This window comes from Amphibalanus amphitrite, unplaced genomic scaffold, assembly GCF_019059575.1.
Source record: "Amphibalanus amphitrite isolate SeventyFive unplaced genomic scaffold, NRLGWU_Aamphi_draft 000697F_arrow, whole genome shotgun sequence".
Lineage (NCBI taxonomy): Eukaryota > Metazoa > Arthropoda > Thecostraca > Balanomorpha > Balanidae > Amphibalanus > Amphibalanus amphitrite.
In genome coordinates, this window is record NW_024882191.1 from 249,162 (window position 1) to 266,840 (window position 17,679).

General features: G+C 55.9%; 1 protein-coding gene across 2 annotated transcripts in view; it reads left to right on the top strand.

Moving 5' to 3' along the window:
• LOC122364787 (probable 26S proteasome non-ATPase regulatory subunit 3) overlaps positions 1-17,679 on the top strand; it is a 28,442-nt gene that overhangs the window by 4,987 nt on the left and 5,776 nt on the right. For both annotated transcript variants that reach the window (XM_043335522.1, XM_043335521.1), the window contains exons 2-8: positions 2,149-2,287; positions 3,756-3,946; positions 4,510-4,666; positions 5,718-5,838; positions 6,733-7,027; positions 7,237-7,351; positions 13,386-13,609. In XM_043335522.1, coding sequence (XP_043191457.1) covers positions 2,188-2,287; positions 3,756-3,946; positions 4,510-4,666; positions 5,718-5,838; positions 6,733-7,027; positions 7,237-7,351; positions 13,386-13,609 — 1,203 coding nt within the window. In that variant the 5' untranslated portion in view covers positions 2,149-2,187. The remainder of the gene's footprint in view (positions 1-2,148; positions 2,288-3,755; positions 3,947-4,509; positions 4,667-5,717; positions 5,839-6,732; positions 7,028-7,236; positions 7,352-13,385; positions 13,610-17,679) is intronic.

A 17,679-nucleotide genomic window follows, 5' to 3' on the forward strand; every position in this document is an offset into this window, starting at 1 on the left:
ACTCGTAACTTCACTCGTACCCGTAGCGAGGTACGTACGGGGGGGGGGGGTGCTGGTCGGCCTGTCGTTTGGGACGGCCTCAGCCCTGGTGACTCACTAGGTTGCCTGCCCAGTCCAATGTCTCCCCTAATTCCTATCATCCCTCCAACTTTGAAATGGTTTTGTCAGACCAAACGGACCTTTAACCCGCGCCCCACTGAGGGGGGGGGGGGGCTATTCATAGCCCCTTCCCGTTTTTCTGCAATAACTTCTAAACCGCTTGACGTATCGCCGCCAAATTTTCATTACCTTCGGCTGCATCATTTTGACACCTTGTGTCAAAATTTGAACTTCGTATTTATCATAGGTCGGCCGGAAATGACGTCAGAGTGACGTTATGTTCGGCCGATTTCGACGCAAAACATTGAACCATGGGAATCGCTCCTAAGAGCTCAGTTTTTGAGCTAGATCCAATTTCTTTGCATGAGAGGACTCAGAATGAGCTGCGCTATCAAACTGCCATATCGAATTTTCAAAATTTTGAAAATTTCGAAAATTATATACCTATATTAAAATTCAAAATTTTTATTTGTATTTTTTTCAAAACTTTTTTACTTTTCGAAAAACCGGAATATATATGATAGAACACATGCTTATGACTTACTCTAGCAAGTTTTAGCCAGATATCTTCAAAAATGACCAGGTTATACGCATTATAGCAAAAATTTCACAATTTTAAATTTTTTCAAATCAATTTTTCTGCACGAATTTGACATCGTGCACCAATATCAATAGCACCATCGTGTTCCTGAGCTCAAACTGCATCTGATAGACATGTTTTTTGTTGAAAAATTTTAACTTTGAAATTTTACCTTTTTTGACCTGAAAGTGACCTGACCTCAGCTATATTCAGATGAAAATGGCCTCAAATAACACAGGCGACACCGATTTCGAAATTTATGGCCTAAATGGACCATAAAACATGTGTCACGTGACCGACTTATGACATAAGATTTCCGTGACCTTTGATGACCTGACCCTGACCTGAAAATCAAAGTACAAGTTTCGTACCCTCAGGGTATCTAAAGCATCTGTTCACGAGTGTGTAAACCAAAAATCAGCCTGATCTGACTTGTAAGACGGAAGCCAGAGCCCAAAAAGTGAACAAGCCAAATATCGATAATTTTTACTTTGACCTGACCTGTGACGTCATCGATGACCTCGAGGCCAATGAAATTAGGTTTCGTTCGACAGTTTTTCCGGGGCTATCAGATGCCGTTTGAATTTTGACGATCGGCCCAGTAGTTTCGGAGTTAGGAGGGAGGAAATAGCCCCCCCCCCGGCCCCCAGTGGGGCGTGTTATACACAGACCCCAGTGGGGCGCGGGATAAACAAGTCACTTGGATGTCACTTCCCACACGCTGGGTTATTGTCCAATGCAAACAAAGCCTCACCGTGAACTGGAGGCACTGGAACAAAATATTCCCGTAACTTTCAGTGATGTTTAAAAAGAACGCGCTCGCTTGATCTACGCGTTTGTATATCTTTGTCTGTCTGTATACCTACTGATGTGTTCATCGATTGGTTTGTGGGTCCCGATTACCTACATCAGATCATGAATTGGGGAGATTTTACCGAAAATGCAGTCGGGTAATTTCACAAAAACTATTTTCGGAATGCCTTAAACACAATGTTCTTAGGTGACCTAGGTTGACCTTGACCCTGACCCTAACATCTGTACCTACATCGTCGATGTTCAATGACATTTAGGACTTAGGAGGTACGAGTGGCAAACAAAATCTGAAATCATGGTCAGTGAACAAGACCCAAAGCCAACGCGGGATATTGGGCATAGGTCATTTGGGTCATGTCGTGACCTGAGGAACAAGGTCATATCCCCGGATGCAAATACCACAGAAACTTGCAAATTTTCAGTGGCCAATGCAAAAAGGTAGAAAAATAGCTCCACGAAAAAAATCAAACCAGTACCTCTACAGATGTTTACTATAGTGCATAAAGACTCTTGGGAGGGGAGGGGGCAGCCACCTCCTCCCCAATGTGTGGGCAAGGGTCAGTGCTTGCTGCTTATGCCTACTTTTTCTGACCACTTTGACGAGCTGATTGGGTGCGTTTATGACATCTGTTGGTTTATGTCGCTCTGCTCGCCAGAGTTCTGATTGCCCACCGTCGTTCGCGGGCTGAGCCAAAATGGCGGTCGAAGACGTGGAGATGAAGGACGCCAAATCGCCGGAGGAGGCGACCGAGCCAGAGCCAGAGAAGAAAGATGTCAACATTCTCACACTGGAAGGTAAGCACCGTGCCATTTTACCATCAAACACTCTGAGATGTAGTTGTTTCATTTGTCGACCGTCACCAGCCCCACACAATATATTTAGATATGTTGTTGCTTTAGCTTGCATCCGGTCGGGGATCTCAGCCAAATCCACCATGGGGGGGGGGGGGGGTGAGGCGAGGCGATTGGCCACACGGCGTTATCTTGGAAACCAACAATGCCAGAAAGGCGCAGAGAAGCAACAGATAACTCGCTATGACAGCTTTCGGAATTAGCTCATTTTCCATCTGGTCATCGCTGGAGGTCACCAAAAGTAAAATGATAACATAAAATTTTCCCGATTTTAACAATATTACACAAATTTATGTTTATTTGAAATGGGTGCTGCTCACATCTGTGGTTGAAGCCATGGTGACACGTTGCGTGGGGTACAGGCTAGACCGTTGCGCCTAGCGCGCTGATAGTACTTGCACAAGGTATAGACCAAGGATGCGCATCGTGCTTTTGAGGGGTTTGAGCTCTATCGGATCGATAGTGAGCGCGTGGCACGTGCCCAAAAAGTGTAAATTCGCGTCATACACCTTACATGTAAAAATCGGGCGAAAACGGCTAAATTTGGCTGATACGGGTCCGATGCCGGTGCAATAATTCGGTAACCGCGCGCCTGATCGGCACGGGGAAAATAGTATGCTGTAGAAAATTAAACAGGCTTTCAAATGGTGTGTGATGCAGAGGATGGCACGTGCCACGTCGCCACGTGCACCCTGAGGGCACGTGGATGCAGCCGAAGGTACTGAAAGTTTGGCGTCGATACGTCAAGCGGTTTGGAAGTTATTAAAGAAAAACGGGTTAAAAAGTTATTAAAGTTATTAAAGAAAAAAGTTATTAAAATTAACCATCTAGTGGGGCGCGGGTTAAAGTGCGTTCAAATGTGGTTAAGAGCAATATGCCACTGAAAAGTGATAATGATTAATGAAACCCACCAGTAAAACGCCTTTTGGGGCGACCAACGAGTGAGCGAGAGGGTGAGCCTTGCTTGTGCGGGATTGCGAGGGGGCACTTCCAACTGACTTGTGCACGGCACCCTGCTAACCGGTCCCAAACGGTGTACCAAATTTGAGCGCAATCGGTTCAGTCGTTCTTGAGATCTGGAGACTGGAAACGACCCCTGTATGTGCACACGTGCAGCACGTGCGGTCAGCCTGTGACGTCATACATGTGATGGCGTAGTGGTGTGGGCGGGACTAACGGACGACGTAGCCCCATGCGTGCTGCAGCATATTTCATTTTTGCTGCGCAGCCGAACAGCCCTCAAATGTCAGATGTATAATATTGTAGTATGTTAATGTCTTCCGGGCAGTCCCACACACCCTATTTCAATGTCCTCCGGGCAGTCCCCCAGTCTGTCCCCCCGGGCAGCCCCCCCCCCCTTCCCGGGCGGTGCCGCGCGCGGCAGCTCACCGTCCGGCCTCTGTCTCGGCAGATATCCGCGAGCAGGCCAAACAGATCGAGAAGTCAGTGAGCAGCAAGGAGCCGCGGTTCGCGCTGCGCGTGCTGCGCGCCCTGCCGGCCACGCGGCGCCGGCTGAACGCGCTCGTCCTGAAGCGGCTGCTGCACACCTCGTACACGCACTCTGCCCAGGAGCGCGACACGCTGCTGGCCTTTGTGGAGGAGGTATGAGCCGCCGGCACGGGGCGGGGACGGTGACGCGCCGCCTCGGGTACCCGACTGTCGACTCTGGCCGGGGGTGTGTCCGCCGTAATATATCAGCTATCTATTCTACAAGCACGGTCTTTCGTGGGAAAGCTGCCATCGAATCGTAAAAATCCTGTAACTATGGTGCATAATTTATGATGTCACTGTGTTCGCTGATATCACTGATTGTCCAGTCTCTCTGTCCCCGTGTTGCCTGGCGTGCGGCCTCTCCTGGCTGACTGACTGCGGCTGTGCCGAGCCCACCGCGAGACCACCCGGCCTCTCGCCCGGTCCATTGCGCCGCTGACCCGCCGCCCTCTCCCCCCTGCCGCTGACCTGCCGCCCTCTCCCCCTGCCGCTGACCTGCCGCTGACCTGCCGCCCTCTCCCCCTGCCGCTGACCTGCCGCCCTCTCCCCCTGCCGCTGACCTGCCGCTGACCTGCCGCCCTCTCCCCCTGCCGCTGACGTGCCGCCCTCCCCCTGTCGCTGACCTGCCGCCCTCTCCCCCTGCCGCTGACCTGCCGCTGACCCGCCGCCCGCAGCCCTCCGATCCCGAGGAGCCGACGTCCACGTTCCGAATGCGCAGCAACAAGGCGTCCCAGAGCCCGCTGCTGCCCGAGCAGGACGCCTACTTCCACCTGTTGGTGCTGCTGCGGCTGCTGGACTCGAACCGCAACCAGGAGGCCGTCACCTGCTCAGGTGGGCAGCCGGGACCGGGAGACACGGGGGCAGACGGGACAGGGGAGCGGGACAGGGGGACAGACGGGACAGGCGGGACAGGGGGACACTGGGACAGGCGGGACCGGGGAGCGGGACAGGGGGACACTGGGGCAGACGGTACAGGGGGACAATGGGGCAGGCGGGACAGGGGAGCGGGACAGGGAGACACTGGGGCAGACAGGACAGGGGAGCGGGACAGGGAGACACTGGGGCAGACGGCACAGGGGAGGGGGACAGGGGGACACTGGGACAGGCGGGACCGGGGAGCGGGACAGGGGGACACTGGGGCAGACGGTACAGGGGGACACTGGGGCAGGCGGGACAGGGGAGCGGGACAGGGAGACACTGGGGCAGACAGGACAGGGGAGCGGGACAGGGAGACACTGGGGCAGACGGCACAGGGGAGCGGGACAGGGGGACACTGGGGCAGACGGTACAGGGGGACACTGGGGCAGGCGGGACAGGGGAGCGGGACAGGGAGACACTGGGGCAGACAGGACAGGGGAGCGGGACAGGGAGACACTGGAGCAGGCGGGACAGGGGGACACTGAGGCAGGCGGAACAGGGGGACACTGAGGCAGGCGGGACAGGGGGACACTGGAGCAGGCGGGACAGGGGGACACTGGAGCAGGCGGGACAGGGGGACACTGGGACAGGCGGGACAGGCGGGACAGGGGGACACTGGGGCAGGCGGAACAGGGAGACACTGGAACAGACGGAACAGGGAGACACTGGGGCAGACGGAACAGGGAGACACTGGGGCAGACGGTACAGGGGAGCGGCCGGCACCTGCTCTGGTGGGCGGGGAGGCGCCCGGACCGGAGACAATCGGGACAGGCCAGAGTCCGTGCTGTGACGGTGGGCCGCTGATGACTGGGCCGTGGTGAGAAAGTGAGCACAGGGCAGCTGCTGACTGGGCCGTGGTGTGACAGTGGGCACAGAGCAGCTGCTGACTGGGCCGTGGTGTGACGGTGAGCACTGCTGTGACAGTGAGCACAGAGCGGCTGCTGACTGGGCGGTGCCGTTACAGAGCAGCTGATGGCCAAGCTGAGCGGGCTGAACCGGCGCACACTGGACCTGATGGCGGCGCGCTGCTACTTCTACTACATGCGCAGCTACGAGGCCACCGGACAGGTGAACCGCATCAAGGGGTGAGTGAGGCGGGACATGGCCGGGCCCGCCGCCCGCTGTCCGGTGGACTGTGGGCTGCGGACGCCGCTCTGCTGTGGGCTGTATATCGACCCCGCTGTCTGTGGACGCCACTCTGCTGTGGGCTGTGGACGCCGCTCTACTGTGGGCTGTGGACGCCGCTCTGCTGTGGACTGTATGTCGACCCCGCTGTCTGTGGACGCCGCTCTGTTGTGGGCTGCGAACGCCGCCGTTTTGTTTTCTGGGTCCTGTGCGCAGGCAGACACGTTAATGACGTATGACGCAGGCTAGTAATGGCATGCTAATCAGACGGGACGTCCCTAAAACCCAACCATCCTGTGCGTCCACCGTCGTGAACTCGGCCCGACTGCCGACTGGGCTTACGGCGCGGGACATGTTTTTGTTTGTCTACACTGTGTAGTGTGCGCAGCTTTTATGCTGAGTTTTAAGTGTTCACTGTTCAGTCACCCGAGCAACTCATCTGAGTAGCTGCAGCGTGTTATTGGCTGCTGCAGCGTGTTACTGCTGCCGCGGACAGTGTGTCACTGACTGCTGCAGTGTGTTACTGACTGCCGTGGACAGTGTGTTACTGACTGCTGTGGACAGTGTGTTACTGACTGCTGCAGTGTGTTACTGACTGCTGCAGTGTGTTACTGATTGATGCAGTGTGTTACTGACTGCCGTGGACAGTGTGTTACTGACTGCCGTGGACAGTGTGTTACTGACTGCTGCAGTGTGTTACTGACTGGTGCGGACAGTGTGTTACTGACTGGTGCGGACAGTGTGTTACTGACTGCTGCAGTGTGTTACTGACTGCCGCGGACAGTGCCGGTCCCCGGGGGGCCGGCGGCGGTCCGAGGGACGCCAGTGCAGTGACGCTCCCTCCGTCCCGTCAGGGTGCTGCACGCGCGCCTGCGCACGGCCACGCTCCGTAACGACTACGAGGGCCAGGCGGTGCTCATCAACTGCCTGCTGCGCGCCTATCTGCACGGCAACCTGTACGAGCAGGCCGACAAACTGGTCTCCAAGTCTGTGTTCCCCGAGTCGGCGTCCAACAACGAGTGGGCGCGCTACCTCTACTACCTGGGCCGCATCCAGGCGGCGCAGCTCGACTACTCGGAGGCGCACAAGCACCTGCTGCAGGCGCTCCGCAAGGCGCCGCAGACCTCGGCCGTCGGCTTCAAACAGACGGTGCGTGTGGTGAGGGCGGGTGCAGCGCGTCGCACGGCCACGTCCCGGCTCTGCGGGCAGTGTCCCGGGACACGGCCGCGTCCCGGCTCTGCGGGCTGTCCGGGTGTGACACCGCCGCGTCCCGGCTCTGCGGGCTGTGTGGGTGACACGGCCAGACACGGCTCTGCGGGCTGTCCGGGTGTGACACCGCCGCCCGCCTCGGTCCACAGGTGCAGAAGCTGGCGGTGACGGTCGAGCTGCTGATGGGCGACATTCCGCAACGGCAGACGTTCCGAAAACCAGAGCTGCGCCGGCCGCTGGCGCCCTACTTCCAGCTGACGCAGAGTGAGTCCCACACTGACACAGTGAGTCCTACGACCCACACTGACACAGTGAGTCCCACACTGACACAGAGTCCCACACTGACACAGTGAGTCCCACACTGACAGTCCCACACTGACACAGAGTGAGTCCCACACTGACACAGAGTGAGTCCCACACTGACACAGAGTGAGTCCCACACTGACACAGAGTGAGTCCCACACTGACAGTCCCACACTGACACAATGAGCTCCACACTGACACAGAGTGAGTCCCACACTAACACAGAGTGAGTCCCACACTGACAGTCCCACACTGACGCAGAGTGAGTCCCACACTGACACAGTGAGTCCTACGACCTACACTGACACAATGAGTCCCACACTGACTCACAGTGAGTCCCACACTCACAGTCCCACACTGACGCAGATTAAGTCCCACACTGACACAGTGAGTCCTACGACCTACACTGACACAATGAGTCCCACACTGACACAGAGTGAGTCCCACACTGACAGTCCCACACTGACACAATGAGCTCCACACTGACACAGTGAGTCCCACACTGACACAGAGTGAGTCCCGCACTGACACAGAGTGAGTCCCACACTGACAGTCCCACACTGACGCAGAGTGAGTCCCGCACTGACAGTCCCACACTAACACACAGTGAGTCCCACACTGACACAGTGAGTCCTACGACCTACACTGACACAATGAGTCCCACACTGACTCACAGTGAGTCCCACACTCACAGTCCCACACTGACGCAGATTAAGTCCCACACTGACACAGTGAGTCCTACGACCTACACTGACACAATGAGCCCCACACTAACACAGAGTGAGCCCCACACTAACACAGAGTGAGCCCCACACTAACACAGAGTGAGCCCCACACTAACACAGAGTGAGCCCCACACTAACACAGAGTGAGTCCCACACTGACACAAAATGAGTCTCACACTGACACAGTGAGCTCCACACTGACACAATGAGTCCTACTCTAGCACACAATGAGTCCTACTCTAACACACAATGAGTCCTACTCTAACACACAATGAGTCCTACTCTAACACACAATGAGTCCCACACTGACACAGTGAGTCCCACACTGACACACAATGAGATCCACACTGACAGTCCCACAGTGACACAGAGTGAGTCCCACATTGACACACAATGAGTCCCACACTGACACGGTGAGTCCCACACTGACACAGTGAGTCCCATACTAACACAATTCTGCCGTGAAAAGGAAAAGAAGCGTAACTCGCTTTTGACGATTTTTCAGGAGAGCGATTTTTCTGTTTTACCTTGTATTATCGTCAGTTCTTAAATAATCAAAGAAAACTTGGTGTCAAACTGTTCGCACTACTGCACTGAACCTAACAGTGTTAATATTTTTTACGTGGCATATAAGATATTGCTAGAAAATGGTGTAAGGTGTTTTTGCTTTTCACTCGATGCTCAAATTGCAGCGAGGCATGTAGGGAAGAAAAGCGTAACTACATTCGCTCCAGTCCGGCAACCGTATGTGCAGCGCGCGGCTCCATAGCGAAATGCAAAAGAAGCGTAACTACGTAGTTACGCTTCTTTTGCTTGCGAGATCTTATGGTATCGGTGAATATGCGGTGTTTCAAATACGCTAGGACGAAAACGTCTTTTCTCCATTTCGGATGCCTAGATGCTTTTCAAAATAGCTCACGACTTTTCATGCTAAGACTTCATGCTTCATGCTTAGCAATCGCGGCCGTCAGGTCGCCACCTTCGGTGCTGGCAGGTCAGACAAGCTGGACGGCCGTGGGGTCGCCTATACCGGTGCTAGCAGGCCGGACAGCCGTGGGGTCGCCTATACCAGTGCTAGCAGGCCGGACGGCCGTGGGGTCGCCCCTGTCGGTGCTGGCAAGTAGGGCAGGTCGAGCGGCCGCCTCCTTCGGTGCTGGCAGGTCGGGCAAGCTGGGCGGCCATATGGTCAGCTCTGCCGGTGCTGGCGGGTCGGGGGGCCGTGGGGTCGCCTCCGCCGGTGCTGCAAGGCCAAGTGGCCGTGGGGTCGCCTCCTTCGGTGCTGGCAGGTCAGGCTTCCTTGGGGCTGCCCCTGTCGGTGCTGGTAGGTCGGGCAGGCCGGGCGGCCACGTTGTCGGCTGTCGCCCATGTTGGTGCTGGGAGGTCGGGAAGCCTGGCGGCCTTTGGGTCGCCTCTTCTGGTGCTGGCAGGTCGGGCAAGCCGGGCGGCCGTGGGGTCACCTTTGCCGATGCTGGCGGGTCAGGCGGCCGTGGGGTCGTCTTTGCCGGTGCTGGCAGGCCGGGAGGGCGTGGGGTCACCTCTGCCGGTGCTGGCAGGTCGGGCGGCCGTGGGGTCGCCTCATTTCGAGCTGGCAGGCCGGGTGGCCACGTTTTCGCCTCTGTCAGTTCTGACAGTCCGAGCGGCCGCGGGGTTTCATCTGTCTGTGCTGGTAGGCCGGGCGGCCGTTGGGTCGCCTAAGCCGGTGCTGGCAGGCCGGGTAGCCTTAGGGTCGCTCCTGTCGGTTCTGGCAGGTCGGGCGGCCTTGGGGTCGCCCCTGTCGGTGCTGGGAGGTCGGGCAGGCCGGGCGGCCACGTTGTCGGCTGTCGCCCCTGTTGGTGCTGGGAGGTCGGGCAAGCCTAGCGGCCTTTGGGTCGCCTCTTCTGGTGCTGGCAGGTCGGGCAAGCCGGGCGGTCGTGGGGGTCACCTCTGCCGGTGCTGGCGGGTCGGGTGGCTGTGGGGTCGCTTTGTTTCGTGCTGGCAGGCCGGGCGGCCATGTTTTCCCCTCTGTCAGTTCTGACAGTCCGCGCAGTCGCGGGGTTTCATCTGTCTGTGCTGGCAGGCCGAACAGGCCGGACGGCCTTGGCGGGGTAGCCTCTGCCCTTGCTGGCAGGCCGGACAGCCGTGGGGTCGCCTCTGCCGGTGCTGGCAGGTCGAGCAGGCCGGGCGGCCACGTTGTCGCCTCTGCCGGTGCTGGCAGGCCGGGCAGCCGTAGGGTCGCCTCTGCCGGTGCTGGCAGGTCGGGCAGGCCGGGCGGCCACGTTGTCGCCTCTGCCGGTGCTGGCAGGCCTGGCGGCCTTGGGGTAGCCTCTGCCGTTGCTGGCAGGTCGGGCAAGCCGGGCGGCCGTGGTGTCGCCTCTGCCGTTGCTGGCAGGTCGGGCAAGCCGGGCGGCCGTGGGGTCACCTCTGCCGGTGCTGGCAGGCCGGGCAGCCTTGGGGTAGCCTCTGCCGTTGCTGGCAGGCCGGGCAGCCGTGGTGTCGCCTCTGCCGGTGCTGGCAGGTCGGGCAAGCCGGGCGGCCGTGGGGTCACCTCTGCCGGTGCTGGCAGGCCTGGCGGCCTTGGGGTAGCCTCTGCCGTTGCTGGCAGGCCGGGCAGCCGTGGGGTCGCCTCTGCCGGTGCTGGCAGATCGGGCAATTCGGGCGGCCGTGGGCTCGCCTCCACCGGTGCTGGCAGGTCGGGCAGGCCGGGCGGCCACGTTGTCGCCTCTGCCGGTGCTGGCAGGCCTGGCGGCCTTGGGGTAGCCTCTGCCGTTGCTGGCAGGTCGGGCAAGCCGGGCGGCCGTGGGGTCACCTCTGCCGGTGCTGGCAGGCCTGGCGGCCTTGGGGTAGCCTCTGCCGTTGCTGGCAGGCCGGGCAGCCGTGGGGTCGCCTCTGCCGGTGCTGGCAGGTCGGGCAAGCCGGGCGGCCGTGGGGTCACCTCTGCCGGTGCTGGCAGGCCTGGCGGCCTTGGGGTAGCCTCTGCCGTTGCTGGCAGGCCGGGCAGCCGTGGTGTCGCCTCTGCCGGTGCTGGCAGGTCGGGCAAGGCGGGCGGCCGTGGGGTCACCTCTGCCGGTGCTGGCAGGCCTGGCGGCCTTGGGGTAGCCTCTGCCGTTGCTGGCAGGCCGGGCAGCCGTGGGGTCGCCTCTGCCGGTGCTGGCAGGTCGGGCAATTCGGGCGGCCGTGGGCTCGCCTCCACCGGTGCTGGCAGGCCGGGCAGGCCGGGGGGCCACGTTGTCGCCTCTGCCGGTGCTGGCAGGCCTGGCGGCCTTGGGGTAGCCTCTGCCGTTGCTGGCAGGCTGGGCGGCCGTGGGGTCACCTCAGCCGGTGCTGGCAGGCCTGGCGGCCGTGGGGTCACCTCTGCCGATGCTGGCGGGTCAGGCGGCCGTGGGGTCGTCTTTGCCGGTGCTGGCAGGCCGGGAGGGCGTGGGCTCAACTCTGCCGGTGCTGGCAGGTCGGGCGGCCGTGGGGTCGCCTCATTTCGTGCTGGCAGGCCGGGTGGCCACGTTTTCGCCTCTGTCAGTTCTGATGGTCCGAGCGGCCGCGGGGTTTCATCTGTCTGTGATGGCAGGCCGGGCGGCCGTGGTGCCGTTGGGTCGCCTATGCCGGTGCTGGCAGGTCGGGCGGCCTTGGGGTCGCCCCTGTCGGTGCCGGCAGGTCGGGCGGCCTTGGGGTCGCCCCTGTCGGTGCTGGCAGGTCAGGAGGCCTTGGGGTCTCGCCCCTGTCGGTGCTGGCAGGTCGGGCAAGCCGGGCGGCCGTATGGTCAGCTCTGCCGGTGCTGGCAGGTCGGGAGGCCTTGGGGTCGCCCCTGTCAGTTCTGGCAGTCCTGGTGGCCGCGGGATTTCATCTGTCGGTGCTGGCAGGCCGGACAGGCTGTGCGGCCGTGGGGTCGCCTCCTTCGGTGCTGGCAGGTCAGGCTCCCTTGGGGTCGCCCCTGTCGGTGCTGGGAGGTCGGGCTGGCCGGGCGGCCACGTTGTCGGCTGTCGCCCCCGTTGGTGCTGGGAGGTCGGGAAGCCTGGCGGCCTTTGTATCGCCTCTTCTGGTGCTGGCAGGTCGGGCAAGCCGGGCGGCCGTGGGGTCACCTCTGCCGATGCTGGCGGGTCAGGCGGCCGTGGGGTCGTCTTTGCCGGTGTTGGCAGGCCGGGCGGGCGTGGGGCCGTTGGGTTGCCTATGCCGGTGCTGGCAGGTCGGGCGGCCTTGGGGTCGCCCCTGTCGGGACTGGCAGACCGGGCAAGCCGGGCGGCCATATGGTCAGCTCTGCCGGTGCTGGCTGGCCGGGCGGCCATGTGGGGTTGGGTCGCCTCTCTTAATGCTGGGATGTCGAATGCAGGTGGGAAGATCCCGCCCCTGATCGTCCTATTTCACCAGAACTCGCTCGACTCTACTCCTGATTTCACATTTTCCTTTAGCTGCACGTGGACCTTTGTTCCGTATTTTTTTTTTTATCGTTTTAGTTCTAAACCTCTTCAGAGACCAAGTCTGCTCCCAAACCGCAATTTGCACACGCTTCTGATAGAGTTCACAGCGAGCATGCACCACAATAAATAAAATAAACTATTTGATATCGCTCGTGTGGCCTTAGTCCAGGGTATGGCATGGCACCCCATACCTATACCTACTATTTCAAGTTGGTGGTTTTGAACTTTGGTTGCTTTTATCTTACAGTTTTCCTCCATTCAAACGCCCGGATTCCTACTAGAAGATATTGGTGAAACATAGAAAGGCGGGAAACGCAAGCAAGAAGGGCTTAATATATTTTTAATGCAAATTTTCCTGGCAGAATTAAACTTCTACCAAGTGTTATGTACTTACCTGAAAGGCAAAAAAAGCGCAAGTGCGTAAAAGTCAGCGCGGTGATAAGCAAGAAAAGCGCAACTACTTAGTTGCGCTTTTCTTGCCTATCACATCGTCCTGACCGCTGCAGATACGCTTTTTTAATAGCTGCGTTTGTAGTTACGCTTTTTTTGCTTGCGGTCAGGGAGGATGAAAAACATTTACGCTTTTCTCGAAAAAGAAAATTTGATATAACTCGAAAAATTATACGAATTTCGAAAAAACGGTTTTGCAGAAAGATGGAGATTGCTATTCTCTATCTAATGGTATCAAAATCTCAAAATCGAAAAAATGCGAGTTACGCTTTTCTTGGTTGTCACGGCAGAATTAGTCCCACACTAACACAGAGTGAGTCCCACGCTAACAGAGTGAGGCGTAACGATAACCCGTGTTGTCCCCAGCGGTCCGTAACGGTAATTGTGCTGTTTCCGTAGCGGTCCGTAACGGTAATTGTGCTGTTTCCCCAGCGGTGCGTAACGGTAACCTGCAGCAGTTCAACGCCACGCTGCAGCAGCACGGGGCGCGCTTCCAGCGCGACCACACGCTCACGCTCATCTACCGGCTGCGCACCAACGTCATCAAGACGGCGATCCGCTCGCTGAGCGTCAGCTACTCGCGCATCAGCCTGGAGGACGTGGCCAGGAAGCTGCTGCTCGACTCGGCCGAGGACGCCGAGTTCATCGTGGCCAAGGTGGGCGCCGCGCCGCGCGGCCGCTGTCCAGCCAGGGGCACCCGGGCGGCCGCTGTCCAGCCAGGGGCAGCCGGGCGGCCGCTGTCCAGCCAGGGGCAGCCGGGCGGCCGCTGTCCAGCCAGGGGCACCCGGGCGGCCGCTGTCCAGCCAGGGGCAGCCGGGCGGCCCGCTGCACAGTGGGCCGATATGCCATTCTAGCGCGACAGGGCCTGAATCTTCGAACGGAACCCTCGGTTTTTCGCGAGTAATTCGCGTAAAAAGCGGCCGATCGCAACGAAACTTTCAGTACTCTCGCGATAATTAGTTTCACAACTAACCTGAAAATTTCATGACCCTGACTTTAATGATCTTTGACCTGTGACCTTCTTTCGGGACCATGTTTGGCCGGAATCGCGATTCAGTGTATGTCGGCTCGCATTAGCCGCGAGTTTGCAGTCTTTTCGTGCTTTAAAACGTTCAAACATGGGATATTATGTTGCTCCCATGCATTAGGGTGGATGTCAAGTTCACCGGAAGGTCAGGTAAGGTCATTGACCTTTGATGACCTTAGTTCACTTTTTCGAGTTTTACATGTTTCTAGGCTAGTTTTTGGAGCTGAATTCGAATCTAGCAACCAATTGAACATTTACTATGTAGCTTTGGTGCCTTCGTAACATGTTACGAAGCTGTCAGAGGCGGTTGCCACCTACTACAAATAGGTTCCCGGCAAAACCTTTGCTGGTTGACCTGACCTGACCTGACCCAACCTGGCCTAAATGCATGAAGACATCATCTATGATCATAAATAACATTATATTCGTGATCAGCACCCAAAAAACCCATAGCAGCCACCCTTTACGACGTTCTAAGAAGTCCCGATTTTCCCGACTTTTGGGTCATTGACCTAACCTGGAAGGTCAACCGATGACCTAGGACCTTACGATTGGGTATCATCAGCTTCCTCTTGTCACGGGCAAAACGCTCGTCTTTTCCGCGAAGCTCTAGCTCGATCAGGGGCGAAACGGCAAGGGGGGGTCCAACGGACCCCTTCTATACGTTCGCGGCTGGAAAAAAAAAAACGCCACTAGGGGCGAGGGTTAAGCCAAATCTGAGGGGTTATTTCAGAAAGACCGCTAAAAGAGCAATTGAATGCACTTTTTGCGACGATGTAGCTCTATTGGTCCCCGAGGTAAGAGCCGGTGTTTCGAGAAATGGTGTATACCCAAGATTTTACCTTTGATGACCTCTGGTGACGTGGCCTTTGACCTGACCTAGAAATGACTGATTACTCCATCTGGAATTTTGGGCGCTCTTTCGAATACCACTTACGGGCTTCTCAAAAAAGTCAGACGAATTTGTAATTCATATATTTCAGGGCATATCAGTGATACAAAAGTGAATGAGGCACCACCTAAAAGCCTGATCAAAGATCTTTCGTTTGAGGGCTTTTCAACCGTCGGCGGTTGCCTTACTGAGCCGCACCGATGACATGTTCGAGATGGGCTCCGTTTCGATCGATGCAGAGCTTGGCCCGGCGCAGCGCGGCCTCTGCCGCAGCACGGCACACGGAGGGCGGCAGGCGGCGCACCGCCGACCTCACTGCGTCCTTGAGCTCTTCAAGACTTCTGGGGTTGTTCTGGTACACCTGGGACTTGAGGTGACCCCACAGGAAAAAGTCCGGTGGGGTCAAGTCCGGGGAGCATGCCGGCCACGGGTGCGTCTCAAACCTTGAGATAACGCGCTGCCCGAAGCGCTCCCGCAGCCACTCCCGATTTTCTTGAGCGGTATGGGCTGTGGCACCGTCTTGCTGAAACCACTGGTACCTTAGTGCTTCTGGATTTCTTCTCAGCCTGGTCTGCAGGACCCTCCAAAACTTTGTCAGGACCGCCCGGTATCGCTGAGCGGTGACAGTCTGTGTGTCACCACCTCCATCTTCAAAGAAGTAGGGCCCGATTACGCCCCTGCTGCTCATGGCACACCAAACCGTGACTTTTGGTGAGTGCAGTGGCGCCTCTGCTACCACGTCGGGCTTCTTTTCGGACCAAACTCTGAAGTGCTGGCTATTAACCTGGCCATCCAGATGAAAGTTGAAAGTTGTCCGATACCTATTTTGTATCGTTTGGGGAAATAATTACCATGCTCAGTTAGAAAAACTCATCATATTACAAAAGAGAGCTGTCAGACTAATTGAACGAGTTTACCCACCTCAGAGCTCTGTGCCTATTTTCAAAAAATATAACTTATTAAGGATAACTGATATAGCGAGATCTCATATGCTTCTTGTTATGCACAAATTTATTAAAGAACAACTTCCAGAAACAATTAACAACCTCTTTGATTTGAGTCCCGAAAACCATGCCGGCACGAGGCGTACCACTCACTTCAACCAGCCCTTCTCTAATCGCAACTACAGACTATTTACTATCAGATTTCTAGGTGCTAGATTGTGGAATAGCATTGTTGCACCTCTTTTCACAACTGTTAATCATATTCCATCTTCAAAACAAATAATAAAGAAGGTGATACGCAGACACTTTGTTGATTCATACAACACTTAAGATAAATATGAACAATTAATGAACAATCAAAACAATAATAAGAATAATCAACCTCATAGCGACAAACATTATTCCTACCTATATATTGTGTATAGCTATACTGTTCGTATATCGTTAGGGGTTTGTATAAATATGTGCTATTTCCACGGTGTACTCTGCATTGGAAATAGTACATATTACCCACTTTGGTTTGTGGGATGCATATGTGTCGTGTGTGTATGTATGTGTGTATGTTTCGCGTACATGATACATATGCATATGCATGTATGTATGTATGTGCATGTCATGCATGTACACAACTTAACGATTCGTATATACCTATTTTAAATACCAATTACAATAAATCCTTGTGTGCCACCCTTCTCAATCATTGTCTATTTCAATTTGCATATTTACCTTGTGGTAAATATGCAAATTGAATGTAGGTTACATGCATTACCTACATTGACATCTATACAACTTATTGTACTAATTCTTAAAATACTCTAGTCCGTGCTGTTTCCTGAGGTTCTGTCTGGCAACAAGCCTAGCTTAGCCGGACGGAGCCAAGGGTTTCGGCAATAAAAATAACCTTGCAAGAACTTGACCAGGCATGCTTTTCCCCACCTTGAGTATGAATGCGTATTGCGTTAATTACTAACACTGGTATAAATGATAGTTGCTTGTGTTGGTATAGTGGGCACTGGGCAGTCATTTTGCTTCACTTGGCAATGACTACTTTCCTCCTTTTTGGCGTACTTACTAACATTTTTTAGTAGTATTGCATGCGTTATATTTTATTTGTATTTTCCACTTCTTAGCAGGGAGTGCCGCGACTTGATCAATTTATTATGTTACCTGGTGTTAAAGTAAGGTCTCTGTGCGTCGCCGGGTCTGCGGGAGGGGGCACTCCTGGTTACCTGATCATGGGTAACGGACTATAAAAAAGTGGGTTTCGTCACTGTACCAGACTTGGTTGACAAAGTCCGGATTCTGTTCGCACATCCGTACGAACCACGCACAATAGCGTTTTCTAGCAGTCTTGTGGGCTGCGGTCAGAGTCTGGTGGATTGAAATCTTGTACGGGAAGAGTTTCGCGTCAACTCGTGCCATCCTGTGTGCTGTAGCGAGGCTGCATCCGATTTCCTGTCCGAGTCTGCGCATGGACTTGTTGGGACTTCGCTGTAACGCATCTCTCACGCGAGCGATGTTCTCAGGGGTTCTTCGACTGCGTTTGCGGCCGCTGCGTCCCTTGAACCGATTGTTGACATTTCCCTGAGCCAGAAACTTGGCAACAATATGCAAAATTACGTTTCGGGATGGTGCTTTTTTGACCTTGAAGTGTTTTCGGAACTTTCGCTGTGTCGAAACGACCGACTTAGTCCCAAAGTATAATTGCACGATTTTTGTTTTTGCGTCTTCAGACCACGGCTTCATTTTTGCAACTCAGCAAGTGTGACATAATGTAAATCTCTGAAAAATTCTCGTTCTTTCCACGTGTATTTTATTTTGTTTAAATGTTGCTAAGGGTCCTCCATTCGCAAAAGAAATTCG